This window comes from Prionailurus viverrinus, chromosome A1 (assembly GCF_022837055.1).
Source record: "Prionailurus viverrinus isolate Anna chromosome A1, UM_Priviv_1.0, whole genome shotgun sequence".
NCBI classification, from domain to species: domain Eukaryota; kingdom Metazoa; phylum Chordata; class Mammalia; order Carnivora; family Felidae; genus Prionailurus; species Prionailurus viverrinus.
The window spans coordinates 116891376-116917227 of record NC_062561.1 but is presented as its reverse complement, the minus strand read 5'-3'; the positions used below and the strand labels follow the sequence as shown (position 1 = coordinate 116917227).

General features: G+C 45.5%; 1 protein-coding gene across 1 annotated transcript in view; it reads left to right on the top strand.

Moving 5' to 3' along the window:
• PFDN1 (prefoldin subunit 1) overlaps nucleotides 1-12829 on the top strand; it is a 70717-nt gene extending 57888 nt beyond the window's left edge. Inside the window, exon 4 of the mRNA XM_047851456.1 lies at nucleotides 11966-12829. Coding sequence (XP_047707412.1) covers nucleotides 11966-12049 — 84 coding nt within the window. The 3' untranslated portion in view covers nucleotides 12050-12829. The remainder of the gene's footprint in view (nucleotides 1-11965) is intronic.
• The last annotated feature ends 13023 nt before the right edge of the window (nucleotides 12830-25852 follow it).

The following is a 25852-nucleotide window of genomic DNA, read 5'->3' as shown; positions in this document are numbered from 1 at the left end:
GCCATTGGTAGGGTTAGTTGATCAGCTCAAGAATGCAAGTACCAGCAGGTTAGTGATGTCTGCTGCCCTTATTTTCTAATGGCCATGGATTCTCTGGTGAAGCCATCTCATAAATTTCATGGCCTCTGCCCATGTTTTAGAAATGGAGATCAGGGGCGCCTGGGTGGCTCAGTCAGTTGAGTGTTTGGCTCTTGATTTTGACTCAGGTCATTATCTCGTAGTTTGTGGGACTGAGCCCCATGTTGGGCTCTGTGGTGACAGCATGGAGCCTGCTTAGGATTCTCCCTCTCCGCTCTCTCTGCCCCTCCTGTGCTCATGTGCCCATATGCATGCACTCTTCTCTCTCTTAAAATAAGTAAACATTAAAGAAAAGAAGGTAAGAGAAAAGAAAAGAAAAAAGAAAAGAAATGGAGATCAGATATCCTGCACAGAGCCAGAACCGGAACTGGTCAGGGAAAGAGAGGAAGATGAGTGGGAACGCAGGATTCCAGATTTTAGATTCCACCCACAGTATTATTCATTTATGCTCTGAAAAAAATGGGGGTTCCTGTATCATAATTGGATATTCCTAGTAGCTGGGCCTTCTAATATTAGTGGTTCTTTTCTTAGGAAAAAAACCCCAAACCCCAACTCTTTGAACTAAAAGATTGTAAGTGGCTTCTTAGTGACCTAGCATCTGGAAATTGAAGAAAGGGAAAAATGAAAACCACTCCTTAAATCATGTTTGCAAAGATAAGTGTGCCAAGTGCTCTTTTATTATTCTAGTGTCATTATGAACTTAATTGGTGTTATGTCAGCTACTTACATCAGAGCTAACAGCATATTAAACTCCATTCTGTTTGTACCAGTTCCATGGTAACTTGGGTGTGTGTGGAGTTGGGACAAGTGGCAGCTGTGACGTCTGGTCTGTAGAGTAATTCCATCATGGTATGAGCTCCTGGATCACCCCGGATGGAGAAGTATCACTGGGTGGTGTGAGCTAACCTCTCTGTGCCCTTCAGAACACTCCGAGCAATGGGAGCAAAGATCCTAGGTTGTTTGTCTGATCTAGGGGTATAGCTTAGAGTTCAATAACAGTAATTCCTTGGTGATACTGAGAGGTATAACTGTTAGTTTCCCTTTTCTCTTTCTTAATGAAAAGAAAGCCAGTTTTTTGGAAAAGCTTTATAAATAGTTCTTTGATACTGGAGTGTATTTGTAGTTCTCCAGTTCTGCCCTCTGCTGACCTATACAAATCAGCAAAGGAGGAGTCTCTGAGTCATTAATCTGTGCTTACGGTGGCTTTGAGCTCTTGCTTGTTTTCACTGTCTCCTGTTCCTTTTATGGGTTTCCGGTTGCCATATCTCTATTTTTTTAGTTGTATAAATATGCTCTTCGATTGGAAAGTAGTAATGTGATCACGTAGAAGTTTCCTTACCCTTGTTTGTTCATTGGCTCTCCAAGAGTACCTTATTAAATCATTAAATGTTTACTGCTTCCGCTAATAACATTAAAGTTAGTTTTCACAAATTAATACATCAGTTTATTTTACCGTGCTCAGTTTGTGTGTGTTACTCTGAGTTTTACTCTGAGTTTTTGTTTGGAGTAAATACTGATTTACTGTGACAGTAGTTCATTAGGAACTTGCCTTACCATGCCTGTTTTTTGTTTTCTTTGTTGTTTTTCATTTTTGTTTTTGTTTTTGGTTTTTTTTGGTAATTTTTATTTTAGAGAGGGAGAATGCATTTGAGTGAGGGACAAGGGCAGAGAGAGGTAGGGAGAGGGAGTGAGAGAGAGAATCTTAAGCAGGGTCCACACTCAGTGTGGAGCTTTATCTGGCATTCAGTCCCACAACCCTGGGATCTTGACCTGAGCCAAAATTGAGTTGGATGCTCAACTGACTGAGCCACTCAAGCATCCTGCCATGCCTGTTTTTAAATACAGTGTACTGTTTTTTCTCTTTGTGGAATAGCATTTTGAGAAGACTAGGAATTTTTAGTTTTAATTGAAATAAAGTTCACATAACATAAAATGCACAGTGTTGTGCAACCATGCCCACTGTCTGATTCCAGAACATTTTCATCACCTCCAAAAGAAACCTCTTATCCATTAAGTACTCATCCTTTTCCCGTCTCCCTCAGCACTTGGGGAGTTTAATCTGTTGTGTGTCTGTATAGATTTGCCTATTCTGGATGTTCATATAAATGGATCACACAGCATGTGGCTTTCAGTATTTGCCTTTTCCCACTTAGCTCGATCTTTTCTTTTTTCTCTTTTTTTAAAATGTTTGTTTATTTGAGACAGAGACAGAGTGTGAATGGGGGAGGGTCAGAGAGAAGGAGACACAGAATCCGAAACAGGCTCCAAGCTCCGAGCTGTCAGCACAGAGCCTGACACGGGGCTCTAACCCACCAACTGTGAGATCATGACCTGAGCCGAAGTCGGACGCCCAACTGACTGAGCCACCCAGGCGCCCCCCCCCCCCCCATATCTTTTTTGAAGAAATGTCTGTTCAAGTCCTTTGCCCATTTTTTAATTGGGTCCATCTTTTTGTTGAATTGTAAGGAAACTGAAATTCTTGATTTGCTTGGAGCAGAGAGTAGTGCTGAAGTGACTTCAGGTGTTTGTTCACATATCTCACTGCTAGTCTTGCCCTCACAGTTGAGTCAGGTGCACCTCCACGTCCAAGAATGCAAGGAGTTGCCCTTACTTCCTCTCTGAGAGGGCGCACCCTTTTCCACCTACCCCTTTATCATGCCTACAGGCCAAACTCCACTGTAAACACTGTGAGTTGGATTCTCTTGGTTTTGTAAAACTAGGACAAAATAAGATAAACTGAAATAGTAAAACGTATTTTATTTGCTCATTTGGAAGACTTGTAGAGTGTTAGGCCCACAGAGTCACAGAGTTACAAGAAGATTGTAACCGATTTCCTCTGCTCTATAAAAAATAACCCCAATAGTAATTGGAGATATCTGGGGAGCATATGGGAGGTAAGAAAGTGGGGAGCTACTAAAAACAATTGGTTCAAGAAATTTTGCTAAGAAGGGAAGGAAAGAAAGGGGACAATACCTACAGGGAATGTGAGGACAAGAAAGGGTTTTTATTTTTTTTTTAATTTTTTTTTTCAACGTTTATTTATTTTTGGGACAGAGAGAGACAGAGCATGAACGGGGGAGGGGCAGAGAGAGAGGGAGACACAGAATCGGAAACAGGCTCCAGGCTCTGAGCCATCAGCCCAGAGCCCGACGCGGGGCTCGAACTCACGGACCGCGAGATCGTGACCTGGCTGAAGTTGGACGCTTAACCGACTGCGCCACCCAGGCGCCCCAAGAAAGGGTTTTTAAAGTGATTTGTCTTAAATCATCTGCCACTGGGTGGCTTAGTTGGTTAAGCTTCTGACTGACTCAGGCCATGATCTTGTAGGTTTGTGGGTTTGAGCCCCACGTCCGGCTTTACACTAAAGCGCAGAGCCTGCTTCTGATTCTCTGTCTCCCTCTTTCTGCTCCTCCCCTGCCTGTCTGCTCTTTCTCAAAAATAAACATGAAAAAAAAATTAAAGTGATTTGCCTCAACAATAAAGATCTTTCAGAGAAAGGGAAATGGAAAATTAGAAAGGAGGAAAAAGGCTGACTGCAGCAGTGAAAGTTTTGAGGTGAGTAGAGATGGAACCAACACCCAAGTGGAAGGGTTGCGTTTTGACAGAAGCAGGGACACTATCCATTTTAACAACAGGATAAGAAGAGAGTATATGTATCAGTGTGGGTCAGGTGGAAGATGTGGTAGTGGGAAGAAGAGAGAATTCTCCTCAGATTGCTTGTATTTTCTCAGTGACTTGGAAAGGAGGGGGCAGGGAAGAGGTAGTATAGGAGATTTGAGGAAACAAGAATAAAGTGTGGAGTAGCTATTTTGGAGAGCACACAAGTGAACTTAGTTTAACAGAATACTGGGTCAGTGTTGTGCCCATTTGAGATTCATGGTCCTGAATTTAAAGTGAAACCAGCACATTTAAGTGTTCTTCTCTAGCAGCATTTAGGTATAAGCGTGGAGTAGGCAGATGGGTTTAACTTGGGCTGGCATTTTGCCAGGCAAGTGCAACAGAGGGAGAGCAGAGCGGAGGAGAAAAAGTATTTATAAGGGGTTAAATATAAATGGTGCACTGTGGAAGCTTAGCTGAGTAAGAGGGAAAAGGCCATGGAAGCATAATATGTAATGAAAACCTTGTCATCGAGATGAGGTTGAAGACATGCCAGAGTTGAGAGTTATCAGAGTGACTTGGAAAAATATGAAGTAGCAGTGGTAAAAATGAAATTTTGAGGTGGCGCAGTTAGTGGTGTTGACATGGTCTCGAGCTTATGACTGTGGGGTGGGTGGCTGAGGTGGGGTGAAGTAAAGACTGTGAGGACAGGGGAGAGCATGGTATTGAATGGATCATCTACATTTTTGTTGGAGTCACTTTGGTGCAGCAGTGGTGGATGGGAAGACCGTGAGCCATCAGCGAATGAGGGACAGTTCCCAGTATCTTGTAGACTCCGGCAACAAGGAGTTATGGGAGGATGGTAAGGCATGCTGCCACAAATTTCAAGGACCAGAGTTTGGGAGGGAAAAAGAGATAGGGTTTGGCATTGGGTTGAATGAGTGAATGAATGAATCAGAAGGATGGATGGTTGGACATTTGGGCTTTTATCAGCTTTTCTTGAAAGTTAAAAATCTCTGAAATCTCTACCTGCTGGATTCAGTTAAGACTATTTTTTAAGAACAGAGTTGACAGACTATAGCCTGGCTAGCTAGACCCACGTTGCTGCTTGTGTTTGTGTGTTTAGAACATAGCTATCGTTCATTTTCGGTGCACTCCTTAGTATACACATCGTCTGTGGCAGCTTTTATGCTGTGACGGCAGAGTTGAGTGGTTGTGACAGAAACATCCTCACAGAGCCTGAGATACTGTATCTTTGGCCCTCTGCTGACTCACTTTGGAACAGTGGTTCTCAAACTTAAAAGTGCCTCAGAATCACCTGGAGAGCAGTGAAAACACAGATTGCTGGGCTCCATCCCTAGAATTTCTGATTCAGTGGGTCTCGGGTGGGGCCTGAGATTGTGCATTTCTAACAGGTTCTCAGGAGTTGCTGATGCTGGAAAAATTCCAGGGACCACATTTTAAGAGCCATTGCTTTAGATGTTTAAGGCCATGGGCAGGTTCTTTCTCCTCTTAATCTTTTCTGAGCCACTTGACATGATTTACTGGCATGTCTCATCCCTTTTAAGTCTGATGCCCCCAAATGTAATGATTCTTTGAATGTGGCCTCATCAGCACCATGTGCACTGGAATAGTTGCCCCCTGGCTCTGTTTACCTAGGAGTTTCTACTTTCTTTCCTGGGTTGTCTGATGGGCTTGGCTTTCTCTGGGACTTAATTGAAGCTGATGTGTTAGGGAGGGCAACACTGGTAGAGATCACCTAAACTCCAGGGAGATCTAGGGGCCAACCACTGTTGTTTGAAGGAAAGAATAAACCTTACTCCCACCCCCATTGTATTTCTGCCATAAGGTGTTGAGTAACGTAGAGGTTTGACTTGGGCAGATTGAGCATGTGATTACAGGTAGGATTTGGGAGTCTGACCCTGTTCAGTAGCAGTGTCAGAGTCTCTTTGCAGGTTAAGAGAACACCTGGGAGAAAAACAAGGTCAGTGCTCAGCTGAAACAAGTCTTTTAGCAGAGGAACCTTTGAAAGAGGTTTTGAAAGCTGTTTCTAAAAGACACAGACAGTGACTGTTTCTTAGATTTCTCTTATATTCTGCTCCATGCCTACAATTACTTTCTCATCTTTGAACTGGTCTCCCAGCCTTATGTTCTAGTTCAGAAGGTCCCTTATAGCCTAGTTGTGTCCTTGATGGTAAAGTAGATGCACCTCATGAGTTCACAAATAGACCCGTGTCTGTGGACCAGTTAGTTGTCTCTTAGCTTTCGGTTGCCGGTCAGACTTGGCCTGTCTGGCCTGCTTCTGGTGAGTGCTCTTTACCCATCACTTGCACTTTCAGAGCTCTGCCCTGCTTCTGCTTGCTGTAGCCCTGCCCATCTGTCTCTGTCTCAATTCCCTTCCTGACTTCTCTGATTGTGCCTCCACGTTGCCTTTCTTATTTTCTCTTCCTCCTTTTGTTTTTCTGCCTTCATCACAGTGTACTCTCCCATCTGCTAAGACATGCCTTCTCAGTCTTTGGTGAATTTTTGGCCTCTTGCTAAACTTCCCCTGTGTGGGCAGCTGGTACCCTCTGGCTGTTTTAGAGTTCTGCACACTGATAGAACATGAGAATCAGTGAGGCTCTGGGTTTTTAATATGGAAGTCATGGGAACAACAGTGAGAAGGTAGCCTTTGCTTCATCCTTTTAGATTAACAGTAGAGCTTGAAGTTAGCAATGGTCTGCACAAGCTGGAAGCTATGGATTCAACATAAGGGAGAAGTGTTTGGCCAGGGTAGGTCAAATTCAGGATCTGAAACATGGGATTCAGAGCAGAAGGTCTCTGAACACAGATTCCCTAGAACATCAGGGGTGCGAGGGGGGGGAATCAAGATGGCCCTTTCTACTGATCCTGTACTGGATTGGAGTCTGGGGACAAGCTAGAAGGTCTGCTTTTATCCACCATAACCCCCCATTCTGTTTTACCTGTGTTGTTTTGTCTTAAGAGGTCATTTGAAGAAAACGTTTTGTGACTAAAGAATAATGATGGGGGAGTGCAGATACTGATACTGTCCAAATCATTTTACAAATGGGGAAATGGAGGATGAGAGGGGAAAACTACTTTCTATGCCCTAAGAAATGACAAATAGGAAAAATATTAGAGAAGGGGGGGGGGGAACAAAAGTTCTGAGGAAAAAAGTATAGAGATAAAGCATCAGAAGTTGAATTACTTCAGGAGTCTCTCTGAGAGATTCTGTGAGGTCAGAAAAGTTCTAGAGACTTGAGCCTCTTTCTTTCATGGGAGGATGTGACTAGAACACTAGCCCCTCAGCCTGACTCCCAGAAAGGAGAGCCTCAGGCTGATGAGTAGTACCTCAAGCAGTGTCATTTCCCTGGCCATGCTGAGCCCCACAGGAAATCTCAGAATTTCACTCCAGAACAAGGCCCACAAGAATGTCGCTGCATCCAGGGCTCTATGGTTTGATTCCACTAGCGAGTTTCCTAGGGTAAAGGTTCTGAGGGAGATTGCTCAGCAACACACAAAAATGCTGCAGCAGATGCGTTCCTGGGACTCCTGCTGGAAGGTGTGGGTTTAAAAGGCCTCCGGAAGTTTACACAGCAGTCATAATTCCCCTGGAGCTCCTGGCAGCCCAGGCCAGTCTCAGAGCATTTTCTCAAGGATTTCCAATTCCAGGACATGGGAAATTGGGATAGCTTGTTTCATAGTTTCACAGGTTGGTTTGATCAAGGGGCCTGAACCTTAGGACCTGTTCTGTTTATGGAAGCCAAGCCTTTGATTTTCCCATGGACATCAGGGAGGGTTGAGTTTTAGACCTATGTATACCTAGGGGCAGAGGTTAGAAGCCAGTGCCCCAAACTGAAAACCATCTTGAAGGAGATGGTCAGTTTTTACCTTTGCTTGCTCTGTTGGTGATCCTCATTCCAACTTGTGAGGGAGAACTACAAAGCAGCAGTGTGTATATAAGTAAATCAGTAAGTACTCATTTCCGATAATAAATGTACTTTTTTCAACAAGTATTGAGTTCCTGTCTTGTAGCAGCCATTTTTCTAGACACTGGGATTATAGCAGTGAACAGAACAGAGTCTTGCCCATGATCATGGACATTCCTTTCTTGTAAGGGAAGACCCACAAATACTGCTTCTTCCAGTGGTAACAGGCTATGCATGCAAATCAGGGTGAGAATAGGGAGCGTGGAGCTGCTGTGTAATCACAGCAAGAAGCATTTGAGAAAGGGCTGAAGGAAGTAAGTGAGCAAGTGCTGTGGATATTTGGGGAAGAGTGTTCCTAACAGAGCCAAAGGGCAAACGCCAAGCAGGAGCATGGTGGTGGGTTGGAGGGGCAGTGCGTAGTCAGAGGTGGAGGCCAGTGTTGCTGGAGCTGAGTGGGTGAGAGGGAGTTGAGGTCAGAGTCTGCAGAGAACAAGTCTAAACATGGCTTTTCAAAAGGGCTTTGCCTTCTACTTTGAAATAGGAAGCCATTGGAGCATTAAAAGAGGACTCAGCACTGTGTGAAGAAACTGAAGAGGATCAGAAGGCAGAAGGGGGGCATAGTTAACTCTTGATTTAGGTTTAGGTCACGATCTTATGGTTTATGAGATCGGACCCCACACTGGGCTCCGAGCTGAGCGTGGATCCAGTCGGCTTAAGATCTGCACCCCCCCCCCCCCCCCCCCCGTCCCTTCCCTGCTCACGCGTGTATGGTCGTGCGCACTCTCTCTCTCTCTCAAAATCAACTTGGGAGACCACTTAGGAGGTTATTTATTAAGGTCAGATTATGGATACATTTTGAGATAGTGCTCATAGGATTTGTTGGTTGATGTCAGATGTGAAAGAAGGAAGATTCAAAGGTGACACCAAAGGTTTTGAGCATTTGCAAGAATGGAGTTGTCATCTATAGAAGTGGGGGAGACTGGGGTCCACAAAATTTCTGGTTTGGTGAGTTTTAGGAAGAAGGTGTAGAAATTTAAGAAAGAAAAATTTTTGACTTAATCAGTTTCCTTAAGGTTTTGCGTCCTTTCTGTCTCATTTTTATTTGGATCATTTCTACCACAATTTTTTTTGGGAGAAGTACAGGTCCCGACATACTTTTAGAAATTCTTACCCAGGCCTCTATGATTCAGTGTGGTCGGAACGTGTGAGTACGTAAGAACTTTGGGTAGACTTGTTCTCTGGGGCATCCCTCATTTCATGGTTTCCTGGGGCTTCTTCACAAATTACTACAAACTGGATGGTTTATTTTTTAAAGTTTATTTATTTAGATCGTGAGTGTGCACATGAGTGGGGAGGAACAGATAGCAAATTCAAAGCAGGCTCTGCACTGTCAGCACAGAGCCCAGTGCAGGACCTGAACCCACAAACCGTGAGATCATGATCTGAGCCTAAACTAAGAGTCACAGGCTTAACTGACTGAGCCACCCAGGCGCCCCATAAACTGGGTGGTTTAAAACAATAGAAAATTATTCTCTCACAAGTTCTGGAAGCTAGAAGTCCAAAATCAAGGTGGTGTGGGGTCACCCTCCTTCTGAAGCCTCTGGAGAAGAATCCTTCCTTCCTCTTCATAGCTTCTGTTGCCGACCCTTCTTGGCCTTCCTTGGGTTATAGATACATCCTTCCCTTTCTGCCTCCATCAAGGAATGGCATTCGGTCTGTGTCCCTTTTGTCTTCATGTGGCCTTATAAGGACACTAATTATTGGATTTAGGGCCCACCCTAATTCAGTATGACCTCATTTTAATATGGTTGCCCCTGCAAAGAGCCTATTTCCAAATAAGGCCACATCCATGGGTCCTGGGGGTTAGGGCTTTAATGTATCTTTTTGTGAGACAGAATTCAACACACATCACATACTCTGATTCAGGTTTGATTGTGAAGGTCTTCTTGGCTTAGGTATCTTTAAGGATGAGACAGAAACTACTGAAAAAGTTAGAAAACAGTTTCCTCTGTGTTAGGGATGACCCATCTGGTAGGATGAAATAAAAATTGTATTTATTTTTTAAATTCTTAAAATAAGTTTTATTTTGAGAGAGCAAGCAAACGAGCGAGCATGAGCAGGGGAGGGGCAGAGAGAGAGAGAGAGAGAGAGAGAGAGAGTTCCTAGCAGGCTCTTGCTGTCAGTGCACAACCCAATCCTGATCCTAGGATCAGGATCCCGTAGGATCCTCATGGGCCTTGATCCTACGAGCCATGAGATCGTGACCTGAGCTGAAACCAAGAGTCAGACACTTAACATACAGAGCCACCCAGGTGCCCCCGAAATAAAAAATTTAATGTGCAAAAAGTTTATTTATGCAATTAAAGATTTCAACATAGACAAGTTTATTTTGCGTTATTTTTTTGAAACTTGAAGACTTTAGGTTATAAAGTGGTAAAAATCCTGAAAAAAAAAATCATAGAACTGTAAGTGGAAGATAGAAGGAAGAGACATAGAATGATGAATTTTAAAGATAAGAATTTTAACCTGAATTTGTCCAGAGGCCTGTACAATAGGTGGAAAAGTTCTGACTGATGTTCCAAGTTTAGTTTTGCCAGCTGGGCAGCGAGTTGACGGAGATAGAATGCAGCAGACCTGATGGGTCCCTGGGCATCAGCTGATGCTGTGGGAGCACAACCCCGCTTGCCCCACTGGCCTTTTCCTTAGATTTCCACAGGGCTGGGAAGGTGCCCAGATGGTACATGGCCCTCACTATTTAGCTCCTGCTCCCCTTCTGTGCAACACCCAGTACGTGTACATTCTTCAGTGGTGTGTCAGGAGTTATTAGTATTTCCCTCTTTAAGTCACCACATGTAAAGTCTAGGGATTGTTTATCAAAGGAACTTTGAGTTCCCATTCTGATATCACACTGATAATAAATTCCTTAGCACCAGCATACATCTGTGGCCACTGTGAGTTTTATGGAGCTCCTGTTGTTTGGTAAGGAATGAATGGTGTGCAAGTTGGACAAATTAGAGAGGAGTAGAGAGATATGGCTCTTTCTGGCCTTTAGGAGATTTCAAGTTAGGAGAAGCCAGACGGGAATTAGAGGCTCAGATAAGAACTGATAAAGATGCCACAGCATTGGAACCTATAAGAAAAAGTCCCCTGTTGCATTTAATAAATATCTGGACAGAGAGTGGGAGAAGTTAGACAGAAGGATATGTAGAGGGGCATCAGAGATTTTAATGGTGAAGGCCTCAAGCCCCAGAGGCCTTCATTTTGATTTTCCTGCCTCGGTGGTTTGGTTGGGCATCAGTTCCCAAAGAAGGCCTGTCAGGCCAGGCTGCTCACTTGTTCTCTGGCTCAGTCTTTCCCAGGTCATATGGGCACTTGAACGGTCAAAGTGAATCCACAGCTGCTAGGGTGTAGGGGTGAATGAGAGAAGGGCACTGGATGCATCTAAGCTGTCTGGGTCAGGGCTTTGCATTACTGACTCCAGTGTGGCTTAGTCACATGCACCCTTAGGGGATTATTTTGAGTATTTCTGAAAAAGGGAGCCTCATTTCATGTCAAGTGAAAATGCAACCACAAGTATGTCCCCAGGGGAGGGACCAGTGGTGAAGCCACCATATTTTTGGGGTGACCACAGGGCAAATAATGTACAGACATCATTTCCTTTGACTAATCTTTTGTAATCCTGGCCCAGATGTGGCTCCTGAAAGTAGTTTAAGTTCTTTGTCTAAGTTGAGATTTTTAATTTAGGACCCAGATGGGGTAGGGAGGTGAACGTCCAAAAGGTCTGTTTTACTCAGTGTGTCACTGTCCTGGATTCCTGGCAGGCAGCGGTTTCATTAGAAAAGCAGATTTCATCCTGACTCATCTGCCTCGATGAGACGTGTGATACAACTTCTTAGCACTCGTGCAGCCTGCCCTCTGACTGGACAGAACGGAGGGTGCCCAGTCCATTCTGCAGCAGTGGCAGCTACAGGCGCCTGGCCTGGGCTATGGAAAACCTTGAGAGACAGTCTGTTATGCGGCCGGAGCTTTGTCCTGGAATTTCCTGGCCTTTGTCTGTCTGGTATAACTTCATGTACTGAGACGCCTGTTTTGAGTTCACTTCCTTCTGGGGGAAGAGTGCAGCTGCCTTCCACTGAGCATTTCTGCTTCCTGCACCAAATAACTTGCCCCTCCCTCCCTCATGTCTGTGGGCGGGATGAGGGGAGCACTCTGGGCAGGTGTGTTTGTACCAGGCCCCCAGGAGACAACATGCTAGTGGAAGACACTGTTCACAGAGGAGAAGCCATTACCATTGGGCAGAAAAGCTGCATCTGCCAGCCTGGCCCATACCCCCTAACCCTGGTTTCTTTGTCATACTGCAGCAGAAAAAATCCTACCTGGAGCGGAGTGTGAAGGAAGCTGAGGACAACATCCGGGAGATGCTGATGGCACGAAGGGCACAGTAGGAAACCTCTAGTGAAAGCTTCCTGCCCCCTTCTACTCCTGGCAAGGGCAGAGGGGCCCATGTGGGGAAACATCCTCTTCTGCCCTGATGGACTTTGTATTTGAGTGATCTGGTAACCCTGTGTTTTCTACTTCACCCTGATCCCCTTTTCGATCCTGGCTCTGCCTGCCACCCCTGCCCGACATTCTTCTCCCCTGGGGTGAGTCACGAACACCCAGGAAAGATGGGGGCCAGGACAGATAGGGGAGCTCTGCCCAAACCTACTAGTTACGCTGGTTAGACCAATAAAAGGCATCTGTTCCCCCCACCCACTCTAAGTCTGCCTTTCTTGAGAACTGAGGGCCAGAGGCTTTCAACCTCGGCTCCTCCCTGACCTGTCCCCCTCCAGAGCATTGGCTCTGTTCCTTTCGCATTGAAGCCTTTCCTGGTTCTTTTTTTTCCTTTCTGTTCCTTTGAGTAAATCCTACTTCTGAGCTTCCATGCAGATCAGGAAGAAGGGAGACCAGGGTATAACTGAATTTAAGTGAACCTTGGTGGCATTCTGCCTAAAGATTCCTTCCCTGTTTCCTCCCACATGTTCCATACGAAAATGCAGTCAGGCTGTCTTCCGGTGGACAGTACAACCCTAAGGCCTCCTAGAGGCTTAGGGGCAGTGGTGTGCTGGAGCTGGCTTGTACTGGCTCTGGAGAGCCAATTATTAAAAATCAAGTTATGTAAATATGTAATCCTATTTAAAACAAGGGTAATAAATATTCAGACTTGTCCCTTCCTAATTACTAAATCTGGCCATTATCTGTTTCTGAGGTTAACAGTCTATCGCAGCTGGATGATGGAAATTGGTGTATTCCTGTGCTTTTCTTCCCAACTCCACATCAAGTTGGTAGCTTGAAATCAGCTATTGTGGGATCATTAACTCCATAGTAATCAGGTGATGGACAAAATATGGTTTTAAAGACAACTGGTAGTTAAATATTTATGAGCACCTCACTGCTTCAGAGTGCAGGTGGGCAGGCTGAGATCTGCCAGCTGTAGCCTCTCAGGGCCAGCTGACGGATATTGACTTGCTGTTATGGCGGCTCAGCGCCACCCTGTGGCCAAAGCTGAGATGGATGTGGGTGTAGAGGGAGGCGTGTGACAGCAGAAAAGAAAGACTATGGAGCAGCCCATAGTTACCGAGAGGTCCTTTTCCTAGGCTCTGGGTACAAGCACATAACAGTTTGGTGAGCTTATCTCTTGAGCAGGACCAGGGAGAAAATGCTAGCCTGGTGAGAACCTGTCTTCCTAATAGCACCTACCCACAGTGGAATAAAAAGGCAAATAGACCCCTCCTGGCGTACAAACCCAGGGCTTGTATCCTGTCTGGAATAATTCAGATGGTTGAGGTTTAGACCAATTTATTGAAACATACAGGGTGTCAGCAGAGAAATCATTCAGTGTGATTACATCATGTCACTACCTTGAATGTATAATTTTAAAATTATAAATATATATTTTATAACTAAGCCTTTGGCCAAAAAAATAAAAGTCATTTAGCACATTTGTGAAAGGCCAATAAGAAATGCATTTTGAACATTAAAAAGATAAAGTCACTGAATTAAACAGCAGTGCAACCCCTGCTAATAATCTAGAATCCCACTGTGTTGAAGGTAGAAATGTCTGTGCAGAGCTAGTCATTTTCATTTATTTCAGCAATCAGAAGAGATGGGGCAGGCACACCTGTTGAAGGCGGTGGCAGAGCTGGCAGGACCGGAGGGCTGGTCAGGTCAAGTGAGCATGTCCCAGAGACAGCAGCAACAGAGTGCAGTCCAGCAGGCTGTGAGGCAGGTGGATGGGCCCAGGTCATCCCGTCTTTGGTCTTCCACCACATACACTGGAGGGGAAGTAGAGAGAGGGTGAGACTGAACTGGCACAAGCCCTACAGAGCCAGTGCTGACCAGACCAGATGACTGGAGGAAGGGTGGCTTAGTTCCTCAGCTACTTTGTCTCCTCTTCATAAAGACTTTTATCCCCGTAGGGACAGGTACTAGGGAACCAACAAAGTGGCCTCACAGCAAGGCAGCCAGAGCAATAAGAAGTGTCCATTACTGTCCAGCCAGAGTTGGCTAACCCTGCTCGGTTTATAAACCAGGCAGCACTATGTCCTGTGCCTAAGATATGGCTACGCCATTTCCCCCAAAAAAATCACCTAAAAAGGAACTGCAGGCCTTAAAAGAATAACCCAGAATCCTCATCTCTCAAACCTGGGCAGTGCTATCAGAATGTCCCCCAGCCTCTTAATTTTCACACAGAGCAGGAGGAGGCAGGGGTAAAGACCTGGTCAAGTGTGAGGGATTTTCTCAGAATGGGGTTGGAAATCTGAGCCCTGTCAGGGCTCAGTGCTCTATTAAGAAATTTGCATGCTAAACAAACTCACAGGTCTTGAAGGACCCCAACCACCCTTTACCAGTCAGCAGACTTGTAGCCGACATCAGCCTCTCTTCCTGTAAGCACATACTTTTAAGATGGCTGATGGTCAGCCTTGGCCTCAGAGGATCTGTGGCCACTTGTAGGAAAATCTCAAAACCGCAGCCACCGCAAAACTCATTTATAAGCAGTGAGGATTTTAAACTTTTTCAAAGTTAATGAATCTTAGAAATTAAGTTGGTCCTTCGGCAATCTTCTTTCAGTTCTGTTTTTGTTTACCTATTTTTATGCCTCCTCTCTTGGCCAGTCCTCTCCTTGGAGCCTGGCATAGTAGCTACAATACTCCAGGTCAGTAGTGAGGTTTTTTTTTGTTTTTTTGTTTTTTTTAATGTTTGTTTATTTTGAGAGAGAGGGAGAGAGAATCCCAAGCTGGTAGCACAGAGCTGGATGCGGGGCTCGAACCCCCAAACCATGAGATCATGACCTGAACTTAAATCAAGAGTCAGATGCCTAACTGACTGAGCCACCCAGGAGCCCCAGTACTGAGCTTTTCCAAGCTGTCCCATTGAGGCGGTGCCATCCACAGGCCTCTCTTTCTCCTGTGGCACAACTTTCAGGTCAGCTGCTTTCATCTGACCTGGCTCAGCAACACAAGCAACACTGTTCTCAGGTCTGGCAGACAATACCCAGCCCAGGGGAAAGCCTAGTGAAAGAGAAGACAGCCCATTTATAAGGTGCATTACCTGATTTAGTCTTAACAGTAGTACCTGACTATAGATAATACCATCATTCCTATTTCACCGGTAAGAAACACAAGGCTTAGAAAAGTCTCTTGTTCAAGCACACATTATCACCTGAGGCAGGCACAGGGTCTGAACCCAGGCCTCTGGCAAGCCAGGATAAGCACAGGACTGAATGGGCTCGAGGACGGTCTTCACACCAGTCAGAGCCCACCCCACCCATGAAAGGCCTGGGCAGTCCGGACCCGGGGGTCACCTCGGCAGGAAAGTCCTAGGCAACGGCTTTCACCTGCTGTCTGCCTAGATGACCTGACCCAAGTCCCTGGCCTCCCCTGATCCTGCAGTGGGCAGCTTCCGACAGGGAAACAACACAACTAGGTGCAGACACCCTGGAATAATTCCTTACCATTTATTGTCCCTGCTGGAGGGCTGGCTCTGCTGCCTGGGGACAGAAGGACCCTCTCTCCTGCCAGTTTTACAACCAGTCTGCTTAATGCAGTCCTGAGACCCAGCCCAGTTGCCATGTGAGAGGTCCTGCAGCCTCTCTTCAACTACCATTTGTTGAGATCACAATTGTGCTGGGACCTGTGCCAAGGGCCTTCTGTATACAGTACCACTCAGTGTTCACAAACCTGTGATACAGGTATCGGGACACCTGTCTTCCTCACTGCTTTTCCTTGGCCCTGTGCCTACTCCTGTTTTACCACAGAGCTTCATCAGGGAAATAAATGTCCCGGACTTGCTTCCTCTAACACCTTTCTCCTTCAGTTTAGTCAAGTTTGTCCTTGCCAAGCCTTCTTTCATATGACAAGCTCCAAAACCTGGGGCAATACTCACAGTGTTTATAGAGGGAAGAAATCAATCTGGCTACAGGACAGAACACTTCAAACCAAAGGGCTGTGTCAACCTCAGGTGGGGCAGTTGGTGCTGGTGCATACGTTAGAATCCCTGTCAGTTATTCCCTGGATTACCAAGTCTTCCAAAGCCCTTTTGACCTTCTCTTTGCCATTAGCTGATGACAGAACCTCTGACCCCAAACTATTGGAAAAGTAGGGGGAGGAAGAGGGTGTGAAGAGTAGGTCTGGAGGTTGGAGTGGCCCAGGAGAAAGCCCTTGAGGCCTCACAGTTCCTCCTGGCACCCCTCCCCCATGTGGTCCAGGAATGGCATACAACTGTATCTTTGTAGATCCCCTACCTACATGGCGGGTGTGAGGTCCTGCATGTCCAGAGGCTGCCTCCTGCACTGAGCAGCATGGCCCAGTCAGCCCCAGGACCACCCACCCCACCCCACCCAGGGGGCCTTACTGCTCTTCCCCTACTCTGCCCCTCAGTGGATCCATCTGCCCGGGAGCTCCTACACTGCCCCGGATGACTGGCCAGCTAGTATGCAGCCCACTCTGCCCAACTCCCTGGGTACTTGAAGCCAGGGGACTTGTGTGCACTGAAGCATCACTGACAGTGCTGGTCACCAGGCAGGAGCTGTGTCAAAGACGATTCTAACACAGGTGTTCATACCCCCCTGGCAACTGGCCTCTACTGGCAAGCAGGGTATAAAAAGGGGGCAGCACCATGGTTACACAAGATGTTAAACATTAGAGGAATCTGGAGGAACAGTACAGAGAAACTGTACCGTCTCTGCAACTCCTGGACCAACTGGAACATTGCCCTTCCAGGCAGTTCAGCAGTCTGCTCAGGTTGGGAGGCAGGTTCTGGTGCCTGTAGGTGCCCCTCAGATTGAGCTGCTTCTTACAGATCATATGCCTGCCCTGGGGCCAGCCTGGGGCCAGGGGCTGGGCTCTACCTTTTTCTGATGGATGCAGGCAGGGCCTTATGGACTGGCTTATATTCACCTCAGCCAAAAGGCCAACCCTCCCCACTTGCATTTGGTATCTCCCTGCCAATGCCACCAAACTCCTACCTCTGACCTAGCCCTAGGGGTTCCCCTCACCAGCTTCTCTTACTCCCAGATAGCCCTTTGGCAATGACCCTCAATGAGGAGCAGCTACTCAGAGCTTTGCCACCTGAATCCAAGTGCAGAAGTGCTGTGTGCTTGATGGTAGTGAAGGGGGTTGGTGGAATGTGCAGGGAGGGGTGTACATGCACACAGGTGTGACCCCAAGACCCAGAACACGTCAGAAAGGCCTAGGTTAGTCTTGGGTGCAGGGTGTCTTTGGAAGGAGCTGAGTAGCTTCTAGGAAAGTCTCCCACCAACCTTTCTTGACTCGGTGCTGGAAGCAGTTGAAGACAGATGGAAAACACTTGGAAGCATGCCTGCAGCCCCCCATGTCCAACAACCTGCCCACCAAGCCCTGGGGTCTTTTCCAGAGTCACCAGACTCGCCAACCAGCAGTCCCAAGTTTGGGACTACTGTATTGTACAAGCCTCGTGGGGCCATTCACGTGCTACTCAGAAACCTACTTCTGGGCAGCAGTGGGCATGTGGAGCGCCAGGCAGAAGGGCCAGGGCAGAGAAGACCTGCAAGAAATTTGAGCAGAGGCCTTCTCAGCTAAAGGCTCCAATTCCTCAATCACCCCTGTCCTGGAATCTGAAACCTTCACTTGGCACAGCCCAGACATTTTAAATGATTAATCAAGCGCTTTGAATTGGTGATACAGTCTTATTAGGCCCTCCCTTTTTGTGTGTGCATCTGTAAACAGTCCCAACCTGGGAGAGATCATAAGGAGAAGCAAACAAAAAGACTGGAGTCTCCCAGAGAGTTCTCATGTCTGGGCCTTTTAACACTCCAGCAACTAGGAGGCTGCCCCCGGCCTCACAGCTCACATCACTGACGGACACCCAGGACTGCTCCTCAACCACTGAGACTACCATGGCCACTGGAGCTCCCAGGAAGTGCCCTCAGCAGAGATGGTGGCTTTGCCAGAGGCAGGAAGCCTGTAGTCTGTACTCAGCTGCCCTTGCCCAATCTTGAGAATCTAGACCAACAGAAGGCAGCCAGTCTCCCAGGAGGTATCAGACGATGCCAGAAGAGCCCTCCTACTGCACACACCAAAATCTTTAAGCAATTTAGCAATGAGCAAAAATCTCAAGATAGCCATAGGGATGGATCCTGTTCCTTGCAAGCAGAAGAGAGGAAAGCACACAATTTGCTGAGGACTCATTTCACCTATCCTTAGATGTGCATGTGCAGCAAGATTATTTATTACTTGGCACACAGGGATGCACGGGTGAGAAAAGATGTCTCAAAGGCATTACCACTGTGCCACCAGCTCTCAGAGCCCAGGTACGTATGCTGAGGGGAATGGTGATGGGTGAAGGGTGATTAGAAATGGTGAAGGCAAATGAGGGGGTACAGTTTTCATTGGCATGTCAAGGTTAAAAGCAGGAAAGGTTGGGAAAATGCCTACTTTCGTCTTCCTCCACAGGCAGGATGTGGGTCTGGTACGGGCAGACCTGGCTTAGGCTCTGCAATAGCAGCTGTCTTTGCGGGGCTAAGCTCATGACGTCCCCAGGCCTCTCGGCCCACTCTGCTCCTCACGCCTCCTCCTCCTCCTGCGCCTCTAGTTCTGGCAGCCCTGTCTGTGAAATTAAGTCTTCCAGGATATCCACGCCAGGTGCTTTGGTATGGGAGACAACTGCAACCAGTTCACCCACCCACCCATGTAGCTACTGACTGCCATCCAAGTGCCCATGAAGCCCATCATCCATCATTCTTTAGGCATCGAATGCCAGGTGTGTATGTGGATTGGTACAACAAGGTGAGACAGCCTGCTGACCTCCATGAAGGCGGGTGTTTGGAGATCTCAGAAGTGCACTTGCCACCATCCTGTGAAGGAAGCAGTGGCTAGACAAAACCAAGATGGAACCTTCTGAGTGACAAGGGTCTAAGGAGCCCCAGTCCTCCAAGCCCCCAACCCCCTGTGGCTCAATCACCAGGCCAGCATGCTAGCCCTGTCCACCTCCCTATCAGTCGCATAAACCACAGACCTGATAAAAAAATTTTTTTCCATAAACCACAAAAACAACCACATTTGGACACATTGTGCCCGTCTGACAAGTAGGACTGCAGTGCCACCACCTCCTGTGGCCACTGATCCTTGGGGATCAGGTTGGCCAGTTATTTTGTGGCAAAAGAATGCTGAGCTCAAAGAAGGGAAGTAACTTGACTGAGGTGACAGAATGAATGAAAGGCAGGTCATGGCCTCTCCCCCGGCCTTCCTGCCTCCTTTGCGTATCAGTTAGGCTCACTTCAAATCAGATAGGAAGCCTGGCTCCAAGTGACCTGAAATGTGGCTGTGTATGGAGGGGTGAAAGGCCTTTCTTTGGGCCCTGCTCTCCCTCAAAAATCCACGGCCTGTGTTGGGAGAGCAAGATCTAGTCCTTGCCCTGTTCCAGAGTGTGTCCCCAAGATAGTCGAGTCCACTACTTCAGAACGACGTGGTCAGCATTTGACTGACTAGGAGGCAGAGTGAATTTCAGGGACCTTCTTCACACTTGAGTTTGCAGTCCCCAGGCAGGCAGGCAGCAAGCGGGTGTGCTGGCGCAGAGGGAGGTGCTTCCAGGGGGTGGGCAAGGAGAGATGACTGTTCTCTAAGGACAGTGGCTGTGTACATGGGTTCCAGTGGGGCAATGACCAAGTTCCAATCCTGAAGCTGCCGCTGACTGGTTGTGTTCTCTGCGTCCCAGTCTTCTCACTTGCAAAATGAGGGAGGGTGCAGTAGTATCTAAGAGTCTAGGTTTTCTGACAAAAACATAAGCAAATAAAGTGCTTGGCCCAGGGCCTGGCATCAAGCTAAAGAGGGAAGAGGACTTACGTAGGAGCCACAATAAGATGACGTCCTATGGAAGAAATCACCGGAAATCTAGGTTTTCTTATTCTGGGTCTCTGTGCAAGCAGGGGCTCCTCCAACCAATCCACATTCACATTGGGGTGTGTGTGTGTGTGAGTGTCCCCAAGTCATCACAGGAAGACAAAAGCAGGGACACTGGCAGTCACTGCAAAGCACAGCTGCTCAAAGAAAAGGGGAAATGGCCAGAGAAGAGGCAAGGGGCTGTGTATATGCCTGGGGGCTAGGGAGGCAGAACACTAACACCTCAGCTGTTAAGACCCCTCAGAGACCAGAGAGGGTGCAATATTTGGAAACATTTCATTAGTACATTTGAGCATTTGCCTGTTAGATAGGAGGAGTTTGTGGCTGTCATTAAGACAATGGGGACACAAAGGTCCACAGAAGAACAGGATATGAAACAATATGAAACGATGGTTAAGGAGGAAAGGATGTACACATTTAAAAGACTAGGAGTTGGGAAGCCTGAGTTTTTCTTTTTTCTGAAGACAGCCAAGAAACTGGGGAGGGGACTGAAGGTCTCTAATGGGAAGGAGTAAACAGGATGACAACACAAGCAACAGCCGATTCCTTGGCACCCCACTCTTCCACTAAAAGTCTGTACCACTGCCTCAGATCAGGAGAACCATGGGCATGAACAGGGGAAGAGGTCTACAAAGATCAAGTTGTGAATGATGATGGCTGACCTGCCCAAGCCCTTCAATGTTCTGGTTGTCTTTTCCTAGCCACTATTATGTAGACCACACCTCATTTACTGCCAGACTTCAGAAGACACTACTATAATCAATCATAACCCAGGGCTTTAACTCTGGAATAATCACCACACAGCTAATGAAGGACGAGGCTGCCTTATGTCATTAAAGGTTATATAGCACTTAAGAGCAAGCAATATCCTTTAAAAAACTTTTTTAAAGTTTATTTTGAGAGAGAGAATCCCAAGCAGGCTCCAAGCTGTGAGCACAAGAGTTGGATGTGGGGCTCCATCTATCAAACTGTGTGAGATCATGACCTCAAGTGAAATCAAGAGTCACACACTTAGCTACCCAAGCCACCCCATGCAATCTCATTTAAATACTCATCAGGCCCTGTAACGATCTAAAGATTTAATGCAATTGTAATAATAAAAAAAAAAAAATCCCATCACACCTTTTTTAAACTGATTCTAAAATTTGTAGAAAGGCCAAAGAACTAGAATAACTAAAACAATTTTGACAAAGTTGGAGGAGTTAGACTATCTTAAGGTTGAATATCAAGCTACAGTAGTCAAGACAGGGTATTGGCAAAGGGAATGACACAAAGATCAAGGGAACAGGAGAGAGGACAGTAACAGACCCACATAAACATGGCCAGTCAATTTATGACAAATGTGGAAAAGCAATTCAATGGAGAAAGGACAGTCTTTTCAAACAAATGATGAAAAAACTAGCATGAAAAACATTTTAAACCTCACATTTTATGTAAGAATCCAAAATGGATCACAGATCTAAATGTAAAACATAAAACCAAACACTAGAAGAAAACAGAAGACAATCTTCATGACCAGGGATAGGGAGACTTCTCAGACCTGATGCCAAAAGTATGCTCTACAAAAGAAGAAAAAATGAAAAATTGGATTTCATCAAAATTAAAGCCTTTTTCTCTGTCGAAGACACTTGAGGGGATGAAAAGACGAGCCACAGACTGGGGAAAAAATACTTGCAAATACAATCCCACAGAAGACTTGTATTTACTTTATCTAAAGACTCTTGAAAAACACTCCACAGTAATAAAACAGCTCCATTTAGAAGTGGCCAAAGGACTCCAATACTTCACCAAAGAGGATAGAAGGAGGGCATTTAAGTACATGAAAACATCATTAGCCTTTTAACAAATGCAAATTAAAGCCAAAATGAAATACCACTATACACCTATGAGAATGGCTTAAAAAAAAAAAATACACCATCAAGTACTGGCTAGGATACAGAGCAACTCGAACTATCAGTTATTGCTGATGGAAATGCAAAATGATACAGCCACTCTGAAAAATAGTAGCTGTTTAAAGTTAAACATACACTTAATCATATGATCCAGAAATTCCACTGCTGGTTATTCACCTTTGAGAAAAGAAAACCCGGTCACACAAAAACTGTAGCAGTTTAAAGTTAAACATGCACTTAATCACATGATCCAGAAATTCCATTTTTAAGTATTTACCTTAGAAAAATGAAATCTTATGTTCATACAAAAACCTGTACATAAATTTGCAATTACCAAAAAGTGGAAATAACCCAAATGTCCATCAAGAGGTGAATAAAATGGTATCTCTATACAATGGAATGCTATCCTTAAATCACGTACCCACCAGAACTTAACAAATATACCAGCAGTTACACACTGATGATTTTATTTGCAAGGCAGTATCGCAGAGGGACATTCCAGGGCAAAACCCACCCAAACTAAATCTCCCTTTGCCAAATATACTGGAAAACCTGGAAAGACCAAAGGCTTTCAAATCTATTCCTCAGGTCCTTGGGATCCCATAAAAAGGCAGGAAGTGCCTCCTTGCCTCAATAGCAATTGCACAGATTCTATTTTCCATACTAGAATTGTTTGTAACGTTTCTTTTGAAAAGATCTGTATTAGATTCCTCAAACTTGGGAGGCAATGAAAAAAAAAAGATCTGTATTAGAAAAGAAGGGCCTCCCTGAAGGATGGATGTCGTATGCTTGGTTATCTATGTGTTGGACCCTCTGACAAACACCCCAATTTGCTTGAGGAGCAAGGTTTCCTCTGTCAGTAGCCTGACCTGCTTACTTGGTGCCTGGCATTTCTAGAACTTGATGTCTTACTGCATGAAATTTTACTGCTTCCAGTGTGGCTGGGGTTCCAAGCCTTCATGCCCCAGCTGGTTCTTTGCACCTCTGGACTCCTCTTTTTCAGGCCTACACAAATATCCACCTTCCTCCATACCCAAGGAACCCTGTTCGCTGGTTCTAGCAGTCCTGTCTTTCCCTGTTGGTGTCCTTCAAAGAATAGGAACTAGAGAGAAACCCACCCCACCCCTCAGTGACAATAGTGTGACTAAGTCCAAGTGGGTTTTTGTTTTTTGTTTTTTGTTTTTTTTTTGGAGAGAGAACATGTCAGTGGGGGGAAATGGGCAGAGGTGGAGGGGGGAGAGAGAGAAAGAGATTAAGAATCTCAAGCAGGCTCCATGCTCAGCACAGAGCCTGGCAAGGGGCTCAGTCGCACATCTCTGGGATCATGACTTGAGCCAAATTCAAGAGCTGGACACTCAACTGACTGAGCCACCACAGGTACCCTGGACATCCGTGAATTCTTACCTTACCGGACCTTCCAGCAACATTTGATGGTAACTCATCACTTCCTTTCTCTTAATACACATTCTTCTCTACTTCAAGGACACCCCATTCTCCTGGTTTTCCATATCTGACTCCTTTGTAGGTTTCAACACCTATAGGTCCAAGCTAGTTTTCCTTAAAGCTCAGTCCTCCACTGCCACCTCTTTTCCCTACCCACCTTGATCTCATTCATGCCCACAGCTCCTATTACCACCAACATGCCAGTGCTTTCCATGGCGCTATATCCAGCCCAACCTCTCCTCTAAGGTCCAGGGGTATGCAGCTGCTTACCTGACATCTCCACTGGAATGTCTCATTGATGTCTTGACACCTCCATCTAACCCAACATGTTCAGAGCCCAACATGGTTTTCTTCCTCCCAATTAGAGTACCTTTCTTTTGTTCCCAACATCCACAAACCCTAGGCATCCAGTTCCTCAGAAGCTTAGGAGTCATCCCTGACTGTGCCTTTCTCCTTCAATCCCCATATCCAATCCATCACCACCTCCTCTTGATTTTACTTCCAAATATCTCAGATGCATTCATGTGAACCTATGCCCTGTCCAAATCATTCTATATATGGAAGCCAAAGGGATCTCTTAAAAATGCCAGTTTGGTCATGTCATCCCTTTAACACCCTTCAGTGGCTTCCCACCTCTCACAGAACAAAAACTAAAATGTTTAACTGGGATTAGGAGCCCCTTGTCTTGCTCTTGCCCGTTTCTCATCTGTCCCCAACATCCCACTGTTTTCTGCCATGCTGATTTCCTCTTCTGATTTCTCAAAATGAGTCATGTTCTCTCCTGCCACTGGGCCTCTGCACCTGCTCTTTGTACAACCATTTTGCCTATTAACACCTATTTGTCTTTCAGATCTCTCCCAGACTATTCAAGAAGCACTCCCCCCCCCCCCCTTATGTTTTCATGGCAGTATGTATCTTCTCTTTGTAGGAAAGAAGAATATTAAGTATTACCTGGGGAATTAATTAATGTCTGGTTCCTTTCCTAGAATGGAAAGAAGCTCCATGATGGCAGGGAGGGGGTCTCTTCTGTGTGGTCAATTACCTAACACAATGGAAATGGTCAGCATTTAGTGAATGAATGAATGTTGCTCCTTGTAGACTGGTGGTGGTTCCCCAGGAGTATGCATGGTGTGTATTGAAGAACTCCTCCTCCCACAGTTTAAAGTGTCCCAAACAGGGTGGGGGGTGTCTGGCTGGCTCAGTTGGTAGAGCATGTGACTAATGACCTTGAGGTTGAGTTTGAGCCGCAAGTTGGGCATGGAGATTATTTAAGAAAAAAATAAAATTAAAAAATAAAAATAAAGTGGGTTGTGGGAGGGATGGGCTAAATGGGTAAGGAGCATTAAGGAATCTACTCCTGAAATCATTGTTGCACTATATGCTAACTTGGATGTAAATTAAAAACTTAAATTAAAATTAAAAAAAAGAAAAGAAAGTGCCCCAAAGCAATGCTGTGATAAAACTGGGTTAGAATCTTCTCATCTATGACCCTACTGGAGTGTAGAAATTATTTTCACCAGAAATGTAATATTTTTTTAAAAAGAATCCATCCACAATCCAAAAAATCCATTAAAACTAATGTACCTCAGAAAAAATCCAATTTTAAAAGCCAACATAAGGCTATGCAAAAGCTATGTGATGAAAATTATACGATTTTACTGGAGGACATAAAAACAACTAAAGGGAGAGATACCATGTTTATGATAGGAAGTTAGTACTATAAATAGGTCAACTCTTCTCCCAATTATTCTGTAACTTACATACTCTTCCAATTAAAGCCAAACATGTTGCTTTTCTATAGAAATTGACACATTCATCCTAGAATCCAGATTAAAGAGTAAAAGGCCACGAATAGCCAAGCAAATTCTGAAGAGGAAAAAGGGGTATATGTACATATGTGCTAAGGGTAGGAAAGATGCTTATTGGACCAAACCATTCTGATTCTAGCTTGTTCGTATAGGGGAACTTAGTATATGACCAATCTTATTTCAGATCAGTGGGGAAAGGATGACCTAATGATGTTGGAACTAAAAGAAGAAAACCAGAACTCTAACCAACACCATGATCAAAACTAAAATTAAGTCAACTAAAGACTATGTGAACAAAAATTAGAAGGTAATATGCTTGTCTTTGTGATCTTGGAATAGAAAACGATATTTCAAAGACCCAACACAAAGCATAAGGGAAAGATTGATAAACATGACATTGAAAAACTTTCATACTAGAGGGGCACCTGGGTGGCTCAGTCAGTTGAGCATCCGACTTTTTCTTGCAGTCTGTGAGTTCTAGCCCTGTGTTGGACTCTGTGCTGACAGCTCGGAGCCTGGAGCCTGTTTCAGATTCTGTGTCTCTCTCTCTTTCTGCCCCTCCCCCCACTCATACTCTGTCTCTCTCTCTCTCTCTCAAAGCTAAGCAAACATTAAAATTTCTCTTAAACTTTCATACTAGAAAAGTACACTATAAAAAAGACTAAGGTAGATAGGGAGAAGATATTGGC